The sequence below is a fragment of the Microtus pennsylvanicus genome, chromosome 6 (genome assembly GCF_037038515.1).
Source record: "Microtus pennsylvanicus isolate mMicPen1 chromosome 6, mMicPen1.hap1, whole genome shotgun sequence".
NCBI lineage: Eukaryota > Metazoa > Chordata > Mammalia > Rodentia > Cricetidae > Microtus > Microtus pennsylvanicus.
Genome location: NC_134584.1, coordinates 47,050,851 through 47,071,263, shown reverse-complemented (window position 1 = coordinate 47,071,263; position 20,413 = coordinate 47,050,851). Strand labels below are relative to the sequence as shown.

The window sequence follows — 20,413 nt, the reverse complement described above, 5'->3', positions numbered from 1 at the left end:
TGACAAAACTAATAAAAAATGTGTATCAGTTTCTTCCCAATATAAACATGGAACTACAAAATGCAGTAAATGTTTAGATTTGCATGTCCAAAATTGGTAAAAATTTTCTTTCAAAATGATAGCATAAAAATATTTAAGGAGCTGTAACTGATTGTGTTTTTATAAATTTCTACCAAGTAAAATAAACAACAGACTTCCATGTGCTTATAACCTTGACAGTTCCTTACAAACCAGAGCTTCTCTGACTGTATGGGATTACAGCAAGGTTCCAATGATTTAAAACTCCTCTTTCAAAATCAGTAATGATAAAAGCCTATGCTATAATCTTATGATATTTCCAGTTAAGAAATCTACAGAATAGTTCCTGTGCAGTTTCATGGCATGAAACTTTGTAGAATTCATATCTCTTCCTCTCCCATCTTACTCCCCAAGTAGGTGCTCACTACGCTCAAAGAGTGTCAGATAAAAACCTACTTGGCAAATAATTTACTTCAATCCATCTTCCCTCTCTACTCTAACCCCTGAAACATGAGAGAAATGCTTTTAATTTATCTGGGGGTTAAAAAAAAAAGGAACCAGAACTTCCTGTTCTGGAATTTCAAAATTACCTGTCTAGGAAGAGCTATATAGCTCTTAACATTCTAAAGCAAGAGTTCTGAAACAAGCATAAAACTCACAGAGTGCAACAAATTCCTGATGCACTAAGTGATTTTAATGTTAACTTAGTAATTACAACAAGTTTTAAAATCACACATGAAAAGCCTATTAAATTGTTTCTAGCATACTTTTATGCTATAAAATAGTTACTATCAGTCAGCAAAAAAAAAGTTCATTTCTGAGGACATTTAAATTTAGAAAATAACCAAATTTTAAAATTTATGTAAGTCAGTCAGTACTCTAAGTTAATTGTACATTAAAATTGTCGAAATCAGAAACCAATTAATTATACACGAATGACTCTGGGAAAACCTAAAATTTAATAGTTGGCTCTTAAAGCACTGCAAGACATAAAATTTAACAGATAACTAGAAGGTCTTTGGCCCTGCTCCCACCTTTGACATCACTCCTTGACGGAGGTTTTAAAAATTGCTTTCCAGTTACCCTCCCCAATAAAAGCCAATCAAAGAAAAAAGTTCTAAGTGTATAGCAAAAATTAGACTAAATATAAAACCATATAGTCTTGTAACAATTGAGAAAAACTACCTTAAGAGGATATTTGAAAAAATAAACTGAGCATTTTTCAAATGAATATAAAAATGTCACAACCCCAATTTGGCTGAATGTGTAGCATTTTGCTTGGGAAACTCTTAATTCTGTCCCATTAGTATACACTTACATAAGCATTTTAAATACTTTTCCATACCAACTTAAGTTTTTAAAGTCGAAAGCTCTTCTTACAATCTGCAAATTGGTTACAGAAAAGCCAAAGCCAACTATAAAAGGCAAATATGCAATAAATTTTCTAAGTGTCCAGTTGTAAAATTTCAAATATCCATGAATAATGAACTAACCACTTCAGTATAATTTTCTACCTGGTGTGTTTTTAGAGTACTGGCCAATTTCTAGAAAAGTCAAACACACAGGACAGATATTAAAACAATAAAAAAAAACACATGAGATACCAACCTTCGGCACAAGGAACTACTATCAGAGCTCTGTCAATAAAAACCGTGTTAGTTAGATGCTGGGCCACACCAACACTTGATGGGTCACGAAACTTAATATAACATACTTTGGAGGAAAAAGCAAGAGGTGTGTTGCTGCAAGATAAAAAGAAAACAAATGGATTAATAAACATTTGCATGGTTTTATAATTTTCATTTGCAATTTCTTTCTCTCACCAGACTTAGGTAATTTTCATGGGCTGAAGACAAATTTCAGTCATTTACTGCTGACTTGTCTAACAAAGCAGAAGTCAATCTAGGGCTATCTACAAAACCTGACAAGTGAAATTTAAAATCAATCAGTCCTTGAGTGACATCTGAAAACAGCTAACATATTCTCTGGTAAAATCTCTTTAGAAGATCCAGTTCTTAAGACGTCTCTCCCAATCCTAACTGATTACCCAACATTTATATCACTAAAAACAGAGCTAAAGTCATAGCTATTGGTAGCACGGGAGGTCCTAGGTTCACTGCCAACAACGGAAAAAGAAATCACTGAAAACTTCAGAATAATCAGACAATCAGGTAATACAGAATTAAACAAGGCGTTTTTGTATATACCAGATGGCTTCAGGCTACAGAGAAATGTGCTTTTCGGACAAAAAAACAAAAGGTTTTTACAAACAAATTTTATGTAATTTATTTTGCAAAACAGTAGACACTCTAAACCATTTGATTCAATTCAATCTAGACAGACCTATAATAAAAAGGAAACAGCATGTTGAAAAGAGTTTGTCTATAATAGGATCTTGTTATATTAAATAAAATCACTACCTTCATGGGTTATCGATACTACTCATTAAAACACTGACTAACTGTTTAACCAGTAATTACAAGGTCACCTTTGTGTTGTTGTTGTTTGTTTTTGTTTTTTTTAAGACAGGGTTTCTCTGTGTAGCTTTGGTGCCTGTTCTGGAATTTGCTTTGTAGCCCAGGCTGGCCTCAAACTCACAAAAATCTACCTGCCTCTGCCTCCTGAATGCTTGGATGAAAGGCATGTGCCACCACCACCTGGCTATAAATTCACCCCTTTAAAAAGACATGTTATTTTTAAGTGTGTGTACCTATGTGAATGCTGGTGGCAATCAGGTCCAGAAGAAGGCTGGAACTGGAGTCCCAAGTGAGCTGCCTAAGAGGGCATGGAGAACCTAACACTAGTGTGTGCTCTAACCACTGAGTCATCTTTCCAGTCCCCTACACAGTCATTTATTACTAAATCTGTTCTCTATAATCCTTCACATAAGCAATGTAGAAACAATGTAAAATGACATTAAATGGTTAAAGCTACAGTTACACTGTTAACCTGTGATGGTTAGCATTGCTAGTCTAACTAACTGGATCCACAAACACTAAGAGAAAGTTCTACTCCATATTATCTGGATTACAGTGGTTGAAGGGGTAACATTCTCTGGGCTAAGGTTCTATATACAACATAAAAAAGAAAGAGCCAAGTGAGCACAGCATTAAGGTCTCTGCTTCCTTACAGTGGACTTAATGTGACCACCTACCTCCTGTTCCTGCTACCAAATCTTCTCCTCCATAATGGACCATAACCCTAGAACTATAAACCAAAATAAAACCTTCCTTTCTCAAGCTGCCTTTATCACAGCAAAAAGACTGATATCCAAACACTGTAATAATATTTGCATTTAAAACTTAAGTCAATATTATAAATATAAGTATATAAGTAGTGGGACCACTTAAGTTTTTCTTAAATATTTATTTATTTATTTATTTATTTATTATGTATACAATATTCTGTCTGCGTGTATGCCTGCAGGCCAGAAGAGGGCACCAGATCTCATTACAGATTGTTGTGAGCCACCATGTGGTTGCTGGGAATTGAACTCAGAACCCTTAGAAGAACAGGCAATTCTCTTAACCACTGAATCATCTCTCCAGCCCTTTAAGTAGTTTTTAAAACTACAAATTCTTCCCTAGTCGGCTCAATTTCCTCTCTCTCACCCACCTAAGGTCACCAATTCACAGCAGCCCTCACTAAAATCCCTCCTCAGCAATCAATCACCTGGTGTCACATAAGTAAACACCCCATTCAGATTTAAGCCACCACCTTTACATGACCACACCTCTAACCTAGGTCTACCCTGAGATCTGAACAGCCACATCCAAGAGTCTGCCTGCTGAATAGTAATTACACTTTGATGCACCCTTATCTCAGTTAGCTCACAATCCATTCACTGCCTTCTCTGCTTTTCAGTCCTGCCAGTATCCTATATTTTCTTATTTAGTTTAGTTAAAAGTAACAGGACATTCTCTGTTTTGGTATCTGGGAGTCACTAGTTTTACAGTAACTGACACTATTCACCAAAATTTTCAATGCTCCTTCTAAGTGCACGGTAAAATTAGACTTTTCTACTTCATGAACTTAATTGTGTCCAAATAATTTGCCTTGGTGGATCAACAGAACTAACATCTGGGTTCTGCAGAAGCCTTAGAAGCCACAGCTTAGCCCCTTTCCTCTGCCACAGCCACCGGCAATGTTCCAGAGACAGAAAGCTGATGGTTCACTTCATCTCAGAGTGCTTCACTGAGTGAAATAACCTCTTTTGTCAAACTGAGCTTTGAATTGCCAATCCTGAGTCACTCCTGATCCTTGGCCTTTCCAACTTCCTCATCTCCCAAATACAAGTCATCCTAAGTCCTTCCTCATTCTCACTACTGATGTCTTAGTTCAGGACCTCAGCAATGCACACCTGGATCATTTTACAGTTCCCAAGTCAATCACTCTTTGTCTAACTTTAATCCCTTATTAATGGTCTTCCACAAAAGTGCCAGTGTGATCCTTAAACCCTAAATTGCATCACATCCCTTAAGATTACATTTCCTTTGAGGCGCCTTTGTGTTCCGGCTTCATTTTATATATATCCAAACTGCAGACATATATTCTGGGCATGGGGACTCTGGACATGCTGCTGCACTCAGGGAATCTGATTTCCTCTCTGTCTCTCCTTTACACTAATTCCACCTTTCTTTAAGACTCAAGTCTCAATCCTCTGAAACCATCTAAAGATATCACAGGCCTCAGGCAGCCCTCGCTGAACACCATATGCAGCTTCAGCAGTGCATTAGCACAATTTATTTGAACACCCCCCCCAACACATTCTATAAGTTTCTCTAGCCCCTTCCACAAGAGTCCACTTCACTGGCTGAACACACCACCTAATTTGGGTAGGCAGGCTTGAAAAGACAAACTCAGAACAATCAGACTCTTTCTAGAAAGAGGCTTGTGTCAGATGCGGGAGTAGAGAGTAGGTCCATAAAGAAACAAAGAAGATACACAAAGACAAACAGCCTCCTGAGAGAAAAAGGCAGAGTCACTTTGATTGCAGTTACCTTTCTGATTCCCAGGCCCAGGACCCAGGAAGCCTCACTGCTCTATGGCCATTACAGCCTTTATTCTTCAGTTTAGCAAAGATCTTTTTTAACAAACACCAGTACAGGAGATAGGTAACACTTTCTGTCCTTCCCAGCTAAAGCGAGTCAAAAGCCTACTAAAGCCCTAGGAATTGAAACAGGAATATGTTCAGCCCTCTCTCTAATCAAGAATCTGACAAGCCATCCATCACTAGAACTACATTTCCTAAGTTGGCAGACCTTTTTGTGAAAAAAATGCATACCTAAATTGTCACTACTGAAAATGAAAAATGTATCATCAATATCTCCACTTCACTTTAAATTTAATATTTATGGACACAGTAAACCAGCCCAATTTTTAAAGAAACTACATGAAAGGTGTACCAGTAAGATTGAGAAACCTGGGAACGGATCTAAAAGTGGTCAATTCTAAAGAACACAACCATGGTACATACACGTAATGTATATAGTACAGTGGTTCTCAACCTTCCTAATGCTGAGACCCTTTACGACAGCTCCTCATGTTGTGGTGACCCCAACCATAAAATTATTGTTGTTGCTACTTCATAAGTATAATTTTGCTACTGTTATAAATCATAATGCAATTATCTGTTTTCCAATGGTCTTGGCAATCCCCGTTTTAAAGACTATCAAAATCACACGAACAAATAGTTTTATGCATGAATTATCTAAGGACTCCAATAGTGCTTTAGATGGGACAGTTCTAAGCCGTTCTTATGAACTGCTGACACTGCCTACAACCCTTCCAGTCACTACTGACGATCAAACACTTCCAAATGCACCTAGTTTAAACTCCTTCATTTGTAATTAAAAATTAAAACGATGGCCAACATACAACAGAATTTTAAAAAACACTCAACACAGGACGTGTCTTTAGATATTACTGTAAAGCACAGTAATATGCAAAATGCTTGGATTAAGTAAAAAAGGCTTATAATCACAGTGTATAAATCCTTTGATTACACTGTATTATAATAAGCACATACAGGGAGCCAGAAGGAAAAACATGCTAATGAAAGGAGTTTGGTGGGGTGATGCTAAGATCACAGACTTTAACCAAAAAAGAAAAAAAGAAAAAAAAATTACAGACTTTCTTGTTCTCCATTCTACATAAAATGGCTGCTAAAGCTAGGTTATGAAACAGCCTCCTCCCTCCAAAGGGCTCTGATGTGTTGAAGGCTGGGTCTTCAACTGCTGGTGTTACTTAAAACAGGTGAATGCACTAGTAGTATTAGGAGGTGGGGGCTGGGCTAAAACACTAGGCTGTAGCTTTAAGGAGATTTTATCTTGTCCCTGGCTCCTTCCAGCAGCCTGGCTACAGGCTGAATCAGAGCCAGTCAGCACAGACTGAAACCTCTGAAATCCTGAGCCAAAGTAACTCCTTGCTTTACGATCTTAGGTGTTTTGCCATGGCAACAAAATCTAGCAGACACAGAATGTTATTTCTTTAATTAAGTTACTTTAAGTAGTTAGACACTTTAACTTTGGTTCTTTGAACTTGAAAACCAGAGCAAGCAAGAAAAACTACAGGTGAAAATCTCCCTAGTGTTAGAAATCAAAAGAATTACCCTTGGGGGCAGGGGTGGTGGTGGTGGGGTAATGGGGGAGTCAACTGAAGGAGGGCACAGGGGAACTTGGAGGACGCAGGTACTTCCCCACTGTGTGCTTGCTCCATTGCTCTGTTTAACTCTGTAAAAATTCATTGAGCTGCACACCATGACGTCCATTTTTCTGTATGAATATTTTCTCACAATGAAACCTTACTGAAAAAAGCAATTTGTTTAAATAGGTTTTCATACACTATGAAATTCAACTATTGTGCAAAAAATTGGACAGTAATTCTGGGTACTTAATTATGTAGCAACACAAAAAAGAATGATGTTAATGAATGTCTACATAAACTCTTCTTTAATGTTCTGTACTGTCTGTGCAAGCGTGTGCACGTGGGGTGAACTGTACGGAGATGTCAAGAGTCTAACCTTCAGGAGCTGACTTCTCTCCTTCCACGGTGGTTGAGACTGAACTAAAGACAGCAGGCTTAAGAGGCAAGCCTTTTCACCTGGTGAGCCTGTTACTGACTTGTTTACAGGAATGCTTAGTTTAAAAATTCCAATGAAAGCCAGGCGGTGGTGGCGCACGCCTTTAATCCCAGCACTCGGGAGGCAGACGCAGGCGGATCTCTGTGAGTTCGAGACCAGCCTGGTCTACAGAGCTAGTTCCAGGACAGGCTCCAAAATCACAGAGAAACCCTGTCTCGAAACACACACACAAAAAAAATTTCCAATGAAACTGGCCCCTGGGAAAACAGTACAGTACTTTCCACAAAGCCTTCAGAAGGATCTGTAGGATCCTGGCATTCACAGAAAAGCAAGGTGTGGGGTATGCCTCTCAGCACCAGGGAATGGAACCCAGCAGATCCCTAGTTAGCCAGCTAAGCCGGTTTCAGGGTCATGACAGACTGTTTTAAAAACACGGTGGAGCGCAAAATAGGGCTATTTTCACATTTCACTAAAGAAATGTATTTCCAATTTTAAAGCGAATAACCACTCAACTTCTAAATATTAATCACAAAACAATGTCTATAAGGCAATCAAAACAACTATCACTGTGTTTGACAAACGTTCTACCGACTGCACCAAACTGCATAACTGCATCATGGAGAGGAAAACCTGCCAGTAATGTTGTCAGTGTCCCTGCAAAACCAGAACCAGGCTCCACTCCTGCACTTGTGAAAGGTAAACATTTGTCTGGCAACAACTTTGCCAAAGGAATTGATTACTTTGTGACATAATGACTCTATTTTAATACAAATAGCAACCCTTTTCATTCCCTTTGACCTTTAAACCCCAAATAATAACATTTTCCCAAGCAGGAAAAGGAAAGAGGGTTTACTCAGGGCTGCGGCCCTGAAAACGAGGTGCATCTTCCCAGCTGTCGTTAATACCTGGCAGTGCTGCCACCTGAACCCAAGTTCCAAGCACCACACCAATGGCGACTCACTGGGAACGAAGTTTATCCTGTGACATATTTCCTCAATACTCTACGGTCCCAAAATTAATTTACAAGAGCTCAAAGAGCCGGGCGGTGGTGGCGCACGCCTTTAATCCCAGCACTCGGGAGGCAGAGGCAGGCGGATCTCTGTGAGTTCGAGACCAGCCTGGTCTACAAGAGCTAGTTCCGGGACAGGCACCAAAGCTACAGAGAAACCCCGTCTCGAACCCCCCCCCCCCAAAAAAAAGAGCTCAAAGGCAGAGTATTTTACAGACTGGCTTCCAACCCTTCCAGGCCGCGGTCCTCCCCAAGCACACTCCTCATTGCTAATTGTTGAGTACGTGAGACGGCTGAAAGCACCTTCAGCCGCTAAGACAGCACAGCTTGTAATGTCACGGCTCAAACCTTGTGCTCATGCGTTTATGCAGTACTCTTATCAAAAATATACTGCTTGAATCTCAGCATGATCCAGTAACCTGTTTAAACACAGACTAAGCGTCCTTCTACAAGATACTACCTCATAAAAAGGTCAACTTAGTGAAAGACTTTTTTTAAAGCGAGGGAGGGGCCTATTCTAGACAAGGGGGGGGGGAATCAAGTGGTCTTTGAAGATACACTAGAGAAAGGAGAGGAGGCGGAATCCCACTTTTAGAACAAATGAACTCTTTTTTTGTTGTTAGCTCTTTCGTTTTGTTTTGTTTTTCAAGATAGGGTTTCCCTATACAAAAAAAAGTCCTGGAATTCACTCTGTAAACCAGGCTGGCCCTGAACTCAGAGCTCCACCTGCTTCTGCCTCACGAGTGCTGGGATTAAAGGCGTACGCCCAGCTAGAACAAATGAAATTTTAATAACCAACTGTACTAACAAATCAGTGAATTGGATGGGCATCCAATGTAGTATTTCAACTTTTCTGGATGCGTGAAATATTTCCAAGAAAAAAAACTGTCTCGAAAAATCAAAAAAAAAAGAAAATATTTAATTTAAAATTAAATATTCAAATGCATAGGACATCAATATGCAGTGGTTCCAATACTTACAGACAGATAGTAGGGAGAAAAAAACGCTCTATATGCAGCACTACGAAATAAGACGAATTCTTTTACGAAAAAAAAAATCGTAACAAGTACCCTTTTCCTCCAAATGATTTTAACATAAAGAACAAAATACTGCAATATTTTTCTTAAAGTTTGTGAGTACGAGAATTTTAAGAACGGGAAAACCATTAACGAGTTATCTGATTAGTTAACATTGTATAAGGAAATGTACCACTTCAAGTACACTAACTGGGAAGCGATCTCGACATAAAAATGCCAATTAAGCCCTGATTTTTAAACACACAGACGCAGCAGAGATAATTCCGCACTGACTTATAGTTTTTGAAAGGTTTGAGCCAGTGTGACCTTCTAGGAGAAAAATTCAGGCTGCTGCCAAAAGGAGGTATTGACGTGATCTTTTAAGATCGTAGATACGGGCTCGGTGAGAAACACCAAAAAGATAGTAAATGTCTGTGATCACCCCGGGGAACAAAACCAGCCCTGATTCCGTGTTGTCAAAGGCACGCTCAACAGCACTAGCACCCTGACACTAAAACCTAGAGGTCCGGGCCATAGCAGGCGTTCTCCACGATTTCTTCCAGTGCAAAAACGTTATGAGCATTTGCCATGAGGGCCCACCTGCGGCCATCTTAAGTTCGGGGGGGAACCTAAGGGCTGGGGGCACCCAGTTCGAAGCCCGGACATCAACCACAGTCCCGCAGGCTAGAAAGGGGAAGCCACTCCTAAGTCCTTCGCAGGCACCGCGCGTCGAGGTTAATCAACAAAATCCCAACGCCGGGAACCGGGCAAGCGGCCCGGTGCCCTCATCAAACATGGCCGCCTAGGGAAGCGCGCGGTCACGTGACGCCCGCGCTCCCCCACGCCTCGGCGCCCGAGGTCTCGATGGCGGCGCGCCCCTCCCCCCGCCGGGCTCCAGCACTCACTCTGGGGGGTAGAGCCGCAGCTCCTCGATATCGCCTAGGAAGGAAAAGAGCGTCCTCATCTGCTCGCTGGTCACCGCCGACGAGAGGTTCGTCACCTGAATCACCGCCGTAGGGAAGAGGCCGAAGCCTAAGCCCAAACCGAAGCCGCCGCCGCTGTTCATCCCGGCCCCGCTGCCGCTGCCTTCCCGCTCCCCAACGTCCACGACGCGTCAGCGACGGAGCCTGGGAAGCGCAGACGCGCGGCCGCGAGCGCGCTCCCGCGGGCTAATTCGCGGCGCCGGGCACGTCTAGCCGCCCGCCGCGCGACTCTCCTGCTCTGGGGGCTGCGCGCGCCGGCCGGAAGTGTCGCCCTGGTAACGCGGCGGCTCCCGCGGGTCCTGGCTGCTCCAGCCTCCCGGCCTGGTTGCGGCGGCGGCTGCTAGGCGTCACTGTGTCCCCAGAGATGTTTCACCGCTGCCGCGGGTCGAGGAGCGGAGGTTGTCCCCTGAAACTCTGTGCGTCCGTCATCGTAGGAAGCCCGGCTCCTGCTGGTCGGCTACGAACACCGAGGAGGAATCAAGAGGCCTGGGCTGCATTGGGGGGAAAAGGCAATAACGTCTGGACAGTACAAATAAATACCTGACCAAACTATAGCTTTCTTAAGTACAGGCTACTGCCCCACTTAACCTGTTTTTAAAGTTGGCATGCACCCTGATAGTGAGAATCCTTGGAAATTTCCACACCAAGTATGGAGATTCCGACTGAATTAAAGTAAATGAGTAGGTGTCATTGTTTATAAAATACAATTTATTCACTATCAGGCCTTGATATTTATACTGTTAGACAAAGGCACCTGCGGTCCATATAGAACTTGCACTTTAATATGGCACAATACTATTCAACCAGAGCGGCTATCTCCAAAGTGCATGGTCTGGAGTCCATTCCTGTAGGCCCAAATATCGAGAAACATACTATTATTGAGACTTTTCACATTAACATTTGTGCTGGTGAGCTAAAAGCAACAGTAGGGCTGAGGGTGTAGTCACGTCGGTAAATGTTCTCCTTGAAAGCCCGGTGTTGATCCGGTAAACCTGAAACTGCCGTAAACTGGTTATCTCAGCGCTGGGGAGGTGGAGGTAGGGCGATCAGAAATTCAAGGTCATCCATGAAGACAAAGCAAGTTGAGGCGAGACTGGGTGGGCTACATGAGATTCTGCCAATAGATGGACATATGGATGGATGGATGATGGATGGATAGGTAGGTGGATGGATGGATGGATGGGTGGATGGATGATGGATGAATGATGGATGGGTGGATGGATGATGGATGGGTGGATGGATGATGGATGGGTGGATGGATGATGGATGGGTGGATGGATGATGGATGGGTGGATGGATGATGGATGGGTGGATGGATGATGGATGGGTGGATGGATGGGTGGGTGGATGGGTGGATGGATGATGGATGGATGGATGGATGGATGGGTGGATGATGGATGGGTGGATGATGGATGGATGGGTGGGTGGATGGATGGATGATGGAGGGGTGGGTGGATGGATGGGTGGATGGATGATGGATGGGTGGATGGATGATGGATGGGTGGATGGATGGATGGGTGGATGGATGATGGATGGGTGGATGGGTGGATGGATGATGGATGGGTGGATGGATGGATGGGTGGATGGATGATGGATGGGTGGATGGGTGGATGGATGATGGATGATGGATGGGTGGATGGATGGGTGGGTGGATGGGTGGATGGATGATGGATGGGTGGATGGATGGATGGGTGGATGATGGATGGGTGGATGATGGATGGATGGGTGGGTGGATGGATGGATGATGGAGGGGTGGGTGGATGGATGGGTGGATGGATGATGGATGGGTGGATGGGTGGATGGATGATGGATGGGTGGATGGGTGGATGGGTGGATGGATGATGGATGGGTGGATGGGTGGATGGATGATGGATGGGTGGATGGGTGGATGGGTGGATGGATGATGGATGGGTGGATGGATGGGTGGGTGGATGGATGATGGATGGGTGGATGATGGATGGATGGGTAGATGGGTGGGTGGATGGATGGAAGATGGATGGGTGGGTGATGGATGGATGGGTGGATGGGCAGGTGGATGGATGGATGGGTGGGTAATGCATGATGGATGGATGGATGGATGGATGGATGGATGGATGGATGGATGGATGATGGGTGGATGGATAGATATAATGGTAGGTTAAAGGACTGACAATCAGGAAACAAGGCTGTTTCTAAACTGAGTTCTGGATATTCTTCACCTCTGTCCACTCACACTACACTAGCTGTAAATTTCAAGTAAGTTCCTTGTAAAGAAATGCAACACTGATTTTTTTTCAAATGCACCATGTACTGGCCTTGAATTCATAGAGATCCATCTGTCTCCCAAATCCTTGAGATTAAAGGTGTGTGCCACCATGAACCTGGATTTTTTTTTTAATGATCAATGTAAAACAAAACAAGAACTTCTGTACAGGTAAAGTAGCTGTCCCCAGCAAAACACTCATGTATTACTGAGTTTTCAAATGAAATACAAGGTTTACTGAACTTGTATATGCCACCTCGAATATTGTAAGAATTTAAAGTCGCTAAGCCTTGTCTTGAAGACTGCTCTTTGTGCACTTGAGAAGACTGTGCCTTCTGCAGTCAGAATATTAGGCCACTATTCTAGTTTGCTTTTCCATTGCTGTGACAAGCACCACGACCAAAGCAACTTGGGGAGCAAAGGGGTTCATTTGACTTAAACACCTTGGATCACAGTCCATCGCTGAAGCAAGTCAGAGTAGGATTCAAGCAGGAGCAGACAGGAACCATGGGAACTCTGACTTGTTCACAGGCTCAGCTACCTTACATACCCCAAGCCCACCTGCCCAGGGATGGTACAGCCCACAGTAGGCCTGGCCCTCCCTTACCAGTTAGCAAGAAAACACCCACAGGCATGTCCACGGTTTCAATATGGTACACGTAATTCCTGAAGGCTCCCTCTTCGCAGATGTGTCAGGCTGAAAAGCAAAATGAGCCATCCTGTCACTTGGGTCAAGCTGGTTGATAATATTGCTCAAGACTTGTTTCCTTGTGTGGGATGCGCTGTAGGACCCAGACTAATGATACTGCCCACGCTGTTAAAGCCACATCCACTGCTGTTTCTGATGAAATCATTCATTACACAAGGAGTACCCAAGTAAAAGCCCACCAGAATAGTGTGGGGGTGGGGAAATAGACCTTTTCTGCCATGTTGAGTCTCTAGCACCCTCTGTCGACAGTGTTTAATATTGCACCATCAAACATTCATTTACACAATGCTGAAAACCAAAGGTGAATTTGGAAAAGCAAATGTATCTCCTTTACAGTATGTGACCATTAATGTCTCTCTGTAGTTGTTTAAAATTCTTCTCTTCCATTGGGGACTGGAGAGATGGCTTAGCAAGCACTGCTCTTTCAGAGAACCTGGGTTAGAGACCCAGGACCCATGGCAGGCAGCTCATAACCTCCTGGAACTCCAGATGCAAGGGTCCAACCTCTCTGGTCTCTGTGGGCCGTGTTCACACTTGACACACCTATTTGCTATTTGCCTGCATGTATAGCCATAACACATGCATGTATAGCCATAACACATGCATGTATAGCCATAACACATGCATGTATAGCCATAACACATGCAGAGGTCAGAGCTGCATTCAGTCTGCAGCACAACAACCAAACAAAAACACAAGCCAATGACAAAGTGTTTTGCTTTTTCTGCTGCTGTGACAAAATACGCTTGGCAAATAAACTTGAAGGAATTATTTATTCCAGCTCATAGTTCCAAGTTACAGTCCACAACGGTGGGGACGTCACAGCAGCAGGTGAGTAAGCAGTTGGTATCCTTAGACCTGCAATCCAGGGGCAGAGGCAGATGGGTTCCTGTGTTCAGCTCACTTTTTCCTTTTTATACAGTCCAGAATCCCAGCCCAGCAGGCATGTCTTCCCATGGAGTTAACCTAGCCATGGGAGTCCTCCACAGGCATGCCCAGAGGCCTGTGCCCTGGGTCATTCCATATCTCATTAAATTGCAATTAGTCACCACACAAAGGAAACCTAGTTTTAAAACATTTCACTTTAATTCAGGTGTGTTGTGTTTATTCAAAAGGCAAAGGAGCAAAAAAAAAGTAATTAAAAAATATATGAATTAAGAATCCTGGGAGGCACCCCTCTCCTCCAGGGCTCTGGATTGCACTCAGGACCATCTCTCATGTTAAGAACGTGCCCTGCCACTGAGCTGTACCCCAAAAATGAGTTTTAGTTTACAAGAAGGACCTTAAGTATATGTGATGATTTCCTTAAAAACTGGACTGTTTCTTCTGGCAAAGGGGAAATGAGCTTTCTCCAATAGAGTGACAGTTGGTATATCAACCACAGTCCAAGGCAGTACCCATGCCCAGGAGTAGCCAACACTAAAAGGGTTCTGTGTTGTATGTGTGTGTGTGTGTGTGTGTGTGTGTGTGTGTGTGTGCCCGCGCACATGTGCACACGCTTTTTTGAATTATTACTTGTTTTGATTTTTGTTTTTTACTTGAGGGAGGGGAGTTGGGTGAGTAGGGAGGTAGGGAGGATCTGGAAGGAGCTGGAGAGGGAACAGACTAGGATTAAAATATATTGTATGAAAAAAATTAATAAATATAACTAAAGTAAAAGCCAGGCTTCTTATATATACATACATTGATATATGCAAACATGATCACTTTGGTGTGGGATCTCTGTATCAAATGAGGCGGTCTTCCAGGTACTTGAGGAGGTTCTTTTCTCTGCCCACCTCTGTGTATTTGCTTTGTATTGCATTTAAAGATGTTTTATTGTTATTTAATGTGTGTATAGGTATCTTGCCTGAATGTATGTTTGTTCACCACATGTGTGCCTCATGCCTCCCACGGTGCGAGGGGGTGGCAGAGTGGTAGAGAAGAGGTCATTGAATCTCTAGGAACTGGAGTTACAGATGTTCATGAGCTGTGAGGGTTCTGGGAACTGAACCCAGCTGTGCTGCAAGAGCAAACCAGTGCTCTTAACCTCCGAGCTTCTCTCTAGTCCTGTTTTGCTTTTTGAGGTGGAATCTTGCGATCTACCACAGACTGGTCTCCAACTCTAGAGCCTCTTCTTCAATCTATTCAGTGATGCGACTCCAGTGCAAAGATTCCAGTGCAAGGACACCAAGCTGGGACTCCAGTGGGTGTGGGGGGCTCTGTGCGGTGACTCAGTGCTGGGATTGCAGTTCAGGGACTCCAGTGTGGGGACTCAGTGTTGGGACTGCAGTGCAGGGACTGCAGTGCAGGGACTCCAGTGCAGGGACTCCAGTGCAGGGATTGCAGTTCAGGGCCTCCAGTGTGGGGACTCAGTGTTGGGACTGCAGTGCAGGGACTCCAATGCAGGGACTCCAGTGCTGGGACTCCAGTGCAGGGACTCCAGTGCTGGGACTCAGTGCTGGGACTCCAATGCAGGGACTCCAGTGCTGGGACTCAGTGCTGGGACTCCAATGCAGGGACTCCAGTGCTGGGACTCAGTGCTGGGACTCCAATGCAGGGACTCCAGTGCTGGGATTGCAGTTCAGGGACTCCAGTGTGGGGACTCAGTGTTGGGACTCCAGTGCTGGAACTCCAGTGCAGGGACTCCAGTGCAGGGACTCCAGTGCAGGGACTCCAGTGCAGGGACTCCAGTGCAGGGACTCAGTGCTGGGACTGCAGTGCAGGGACTCCAATGCAGGGACTCCAGTGCAGGGACTCCAGTGCAGGGACTCCAGTGCTGGGACTCCAGTGCAGGGACTCCAGTGCTGGGACTCCAGTGCTGGGACTCCAATGCAGGGACTCCAGTGCTGGGATTGCAGTGCCGGGACTCCATGCAAGCACCACCACCCTAGCTAGTACCTTGGTTTTGTGTTACCACGATAGTTCGTTAAAGGGTCTCAAGAATTTTTTTAGGTATAAAACGGGAGTAAACACTTCACTGATAAAGATTAGATGCTATGGCAGTCCAGCTGCTATGTCCTGCTGCTCTGTCCAGGGGTGCTGGGGTCCAACCACCAAGAAAGCAAGAGAGCCCGACCCCTCCCCTTAACTTTTAGGCAGACAAGACCACGCCCTAGAGCTTGCTACCCCAAAGATCATAAGCTAAACAGATTGAAATCCCAAAACAGTTTTGAATTATAGAATATGAATTTAAAAAGTGATCTGCAAAATGTCTGAATCTGTTTTATTGTGAATCTGTAATTTTTTTATTATCCAGGAGCACTTCTTAAAATGTTAAGCACTTCTTAAAAACTTAAGTTGCACCATATAGAGGTAATACGGTACCTCCTGTTTACTGCCAGTCTAAACCTTAACTGCGCTGTTATGATGGTAATTATTTAACTCATGGATTTTGGAAGATCAAGAGCATGAAACTAGCTCAACTCTGATGAATACCTCATGCTGGTGGCCTGAGAGCTGGAAGCTGTGTCAATGATAAGACAGAAATCAAGAGAGAAAACTGAGATAGCCAACATACCTTATACCAACCCATTTTCATGTGACTTAAATCTGCATCTCAAAACTTGCATTAGTTCCTTTGGAGAAGTGCATCACCATGACCTGATTAATTAGGCTCAATTAGGACTTCTACCACCTCAATATTATACCATAGTGGGGACTTTCTAGAACTTTAACTTTTGAGGAACACCCTTCACCCATATCCAAACCATGGCACAGTTCGTGACACCTGATAAACATATACTGAATTTAAAATAGAGGTACAGATACCTAAAAGCAACAACTTTCTACAGGAAGCAAAGGCCAAAATCTTTGCACAGATTAAGGCTGAATTTAGAGCAAAAAGCAAGCAGTGTTCTAGTGCTCTGTTCTTTATGAACACGTGAGCTTCAAAAATTTGAAGATACCACTTAGAATTTTTAATGTTATTCATTTTCTTCTTATTGTTGGTTATTTCACTCTTTTCTTTAAGAATACTGTCATATATCTTGTATTTGTCATCAACTTACCTTAAAGAATGGCTGGTATTGGGTGTGATTTTAACCTATTGTATAAGTGGTCCCATTTCTCCATGGGTCCCCATACTAGAAAGTTTTCTTAAGAGCTCATGTGCAGAAGGAATCTTCTTATAAGGCCACCAATGTAGAAAAAGCAGTGAGCCAACAGTCAGACTAAGTACCAGAAAGAGAAACCTCTTTGTTCCTGAAATAAATGCATGACTGCTGCTGGCACATACGGCCCAAGACAGGGATGTGGTAAGATCAATTAGTCATGTACAGACCTTAGTTCATTTAAATCATAATGAGGTAATCTGATAGTATCATTGCCATGGCAATCGAACTCAGTGCTGGAGGTCCAAACATTTGGTGTATGTGCATGACTGAGGAGCCAATGAAGTGAAGCTGCCATCTGTGAAATTGTAGCTGAGTGCCTCCGAGTCAGAATCCCATCTAGGTGGGAAAATGTTTTTCACTGGACAGATGTACCAGGACATTGAATCCAAAGGGAATCTCACTCCTGGAGCTAAATATCTGATTGTAGCAGTTGGCCAGAACTTGTTACACAGACAGTGCCAGATAGATGATTCTACACCTATAAGATGATGGAAAGATGAAGCAGAGAAACCATAAAATTGTGTTGGATTTCGGCAAATGATTTTTCTAGATCAAGCATGATAGTATTCCAGGAATGCAAGGGTGGCTCGTGATTATTATCCTTGGGCTATGCTTCTGGGTTCAATGTACTAGTATTTTTGTTGGAACTTTTCACATTTATGTTAATAATGATACTATCAATAATTTTCTTATAAGGCCTTTGTCTTTTTAGAATAGACTGATGTGAGATTCCTCTCTGTGTTCATATGTTGTGAATATGTTTTATTACCATTGGTTTTATAAAGAAGCTGCTTTGGTTTATGGCAGGAGAGAATAGAGCTAGGCAGGAAAACTAACATGAATGCAGGGGAAAGAAGGTGGACTCAGGGAGATGCCATATTGCTGCCGAAGGAGAAAGACACTGGAATCTTACTGGTAGGCCACAGCCTCGTGGTGATACATAGAAAAATGGAAATGGGTTAATTTAAGATGTAAGAGCTAGGTAGTAATACACCTAAACCATTGGCCAAGCAGTGTTATAATTAATAATCTGTTTGATTATTCGGGTCTGGACTGCTGGGAAACAGAAAAGCAGTCTCCATTTACAATAGACATCAAAGAGTTTTAACAAATGAGTTTCATGGAGCTACTATTTTAACAAACATGAAAAGTATCCCCATCACCCAAAGTATTCTTTCATGCACCCATCTGTAGTTAAACACTACTCACCTTTCACCGGGTTCCCATCTCTACATGTCTGCCTTCTCTAAGATGTCATGAAAATGAATCCATGTCGTGCATAGCATGTCAAGACTGCTTACTATTTGGTATAATGCATTTGAGACTCACCTATCTTGTTGTGTATAGTGACAGCTTGTTTATTGTGGTTCTGTAGATTTTTCTTTGTTTTTGCATCAGTCTTGCTACGACTCAGCTGTCTAGGTACTTATTGTTTTGATTAAAACAAAGATAGCTGTATATCACATATGGCTCCTTTTTGTTTTGTTTTGGTTTTTTTCTTTTTATCCCTGGCCGTCCTCAAACTCAGAGATCCACCTGTCTTTGCCTCCAAGTGCTGGGATTAAAAGTGTGTGCCACCACTGCCCAGTTGTGAAGATAACTTTTTTTAAAGATTTATTTATTTATTATGTATACAGTGTTCTGTCTGTATGTATGCCACCAGACCAGAAGAGGGCACCAGATCTCATTATAGATGGTTGTGAGCCACCATGTGGTTGCTCGGAATTGAACTCAGGACCTCTGGAAGAGCAGGCAGTGCTCTTAACTTCTGAGCCATCTATCCAGCCCCTGAATCAGATAACTTTTTTTTTCAGATAACTTTTTAAAAATCAAATTTTAGCAAATTTTACCTTCATCATCAGCTTTTCTGAAGGTTCACTATGATGAGTTTATCTAAGAATTTCTTATTTCTTTTCCTCCCTCAGAATTTTTGATTTCCTAAATCTGGATATTGGAGATATACCTTAGCCTCCAAAGACTCAGCCTTTGAGACAAGCACCTAGTCAAATTCAGTACGAACCCCATTTTCTCTCCAGCTCTAGTTCCTGCTTTATTTTTGGAAGTTGTTCATTGCTATTTTCTGTGTGCATATGTGGGTGGGATGGAGGGAACAGAAGAATGGGAGGATTTAGTTAAGCACTTAATATTTTTGATGTTTTGCATAGAATTTCCTAGTGTTTGTAATAGGCAGTTTTCAATTTTCTCATAGTACCCAGTATTTCTAATATTTGGACCCCACTTCTCCGTTTTCCTTTACTGTTGAACTTCAGCTTCCACTGTGCCATAAAAGGAATGTTCCACACTCCAGCCAAACAGCTCTTTTCAGATAAAATCAGACATTCTCATGTAGGATTGGGAACTGTGATTTTTTTTTCTAGAAGTTTTCTGTTCTCAATCTTATCACTTTTCTCCTCCTCCCCTTCCCATCTCCATTTCCCACTTCTTTTTTCTTCTTTTCCTTTTTATATTTTGACCCCTGTGTTGACCCACTTTTTATTTTTCTTTCTACCTGCTCATATTTGTCTTTAGCTTTGACATTTATACCAACATTTCACAATCAGTGCTTTCTACCCAGACCTGGTACCCCAAGCCAGATTTGAATATCTAGAAATCCCTTAGTCACCTCCTCCGGATATCCCATTGTTAATACTCAAAACACCCCCAAAGAGATCTATTATCATTTCCTGATCTGCATGCGAAGCCTGCTGCCCTTTGCCCTTGTCAGTTCCCTAGCCCTCATCTCCAGGGTGTGCTATACTCCCTCCAGCCTTACTCCAGTGTGCCACGCTATTAGTCATATTTGATGTCTGGTGATGTCTGTATTACATAAGTGTGATGGGAGATATTGTCTACTTGACAGTATCTATTGGACAAGATTGGTCATACTTGGGAGGGGGTAGTCTAGACTAAACTAACCTATGGGCATACCTGTGAGGAATGTCTGGATTACATTTGCTGAAGGGAAGACTCACCCTGAATGTGGTGGCACATTCCAGCAGCCTTGATCAATAGAACATATTTTCCTCTTTTCTTTTTTTTTCTTTTTTTTTTTTGGCCTTCTTGCCTTTACATCTCAGTGTCCAGTCCACCTACTCAGAAGACAGTTCCTCTGCTCTCTAAATGCACCGAGGACCAGTGACTCCCCAGGCATTCTCTAGGTTTTTAGTGCCAGCCTGGGACTGCTGAGGCATCCCTAGCGATGAGTAGCTACCAGGGACTCAATGTGAAGACAGTCACTGTTAGACTACCCAGACTGTACCC

The 20,413-nt window shown here is 42.8% G+C and overlaps 1 protein-coding gene across 5 annotated transcripts in view; it reads right to left on the bottom strand.

The window, feature by feature from the left end:
• The window catches only part of Srek1 (splicing regulatory glutamic acid and lysine rich protein 1), a 34,024-nt gene extending 23,710 nt beyond the window's left edge, over nt 1–10,314 (bottom strand). For 2 of the 5 annotated variants that reach the window (XM_075976146.1, XM_075976147.1), the window contains exons 1-2: nt 10,030–10,314; nt 1,627–1,760 (exon numbers count right to left, since the gene is read on the bottom strand). In XM_075976146.1, coding sequence (XP_075832261.1) covers nt 1,627–1,760; nt 10,030–10,190 — 295 coding nt within the window. In that variant the 5' untranslated portion in view covers nt 10,191–10,314. The remainder of the gene's footprint in view (nt 1–1,626; nt 1,761–10,029) is intronic. The other 3 variants (XM_075976148.1, XM_075976149.1, XM_075976150.1) reach the window with 3 other exon arrangements.
• Between the last annotated feature and the right edge of the window lie 10,099 nt (nt 10,315–20,413).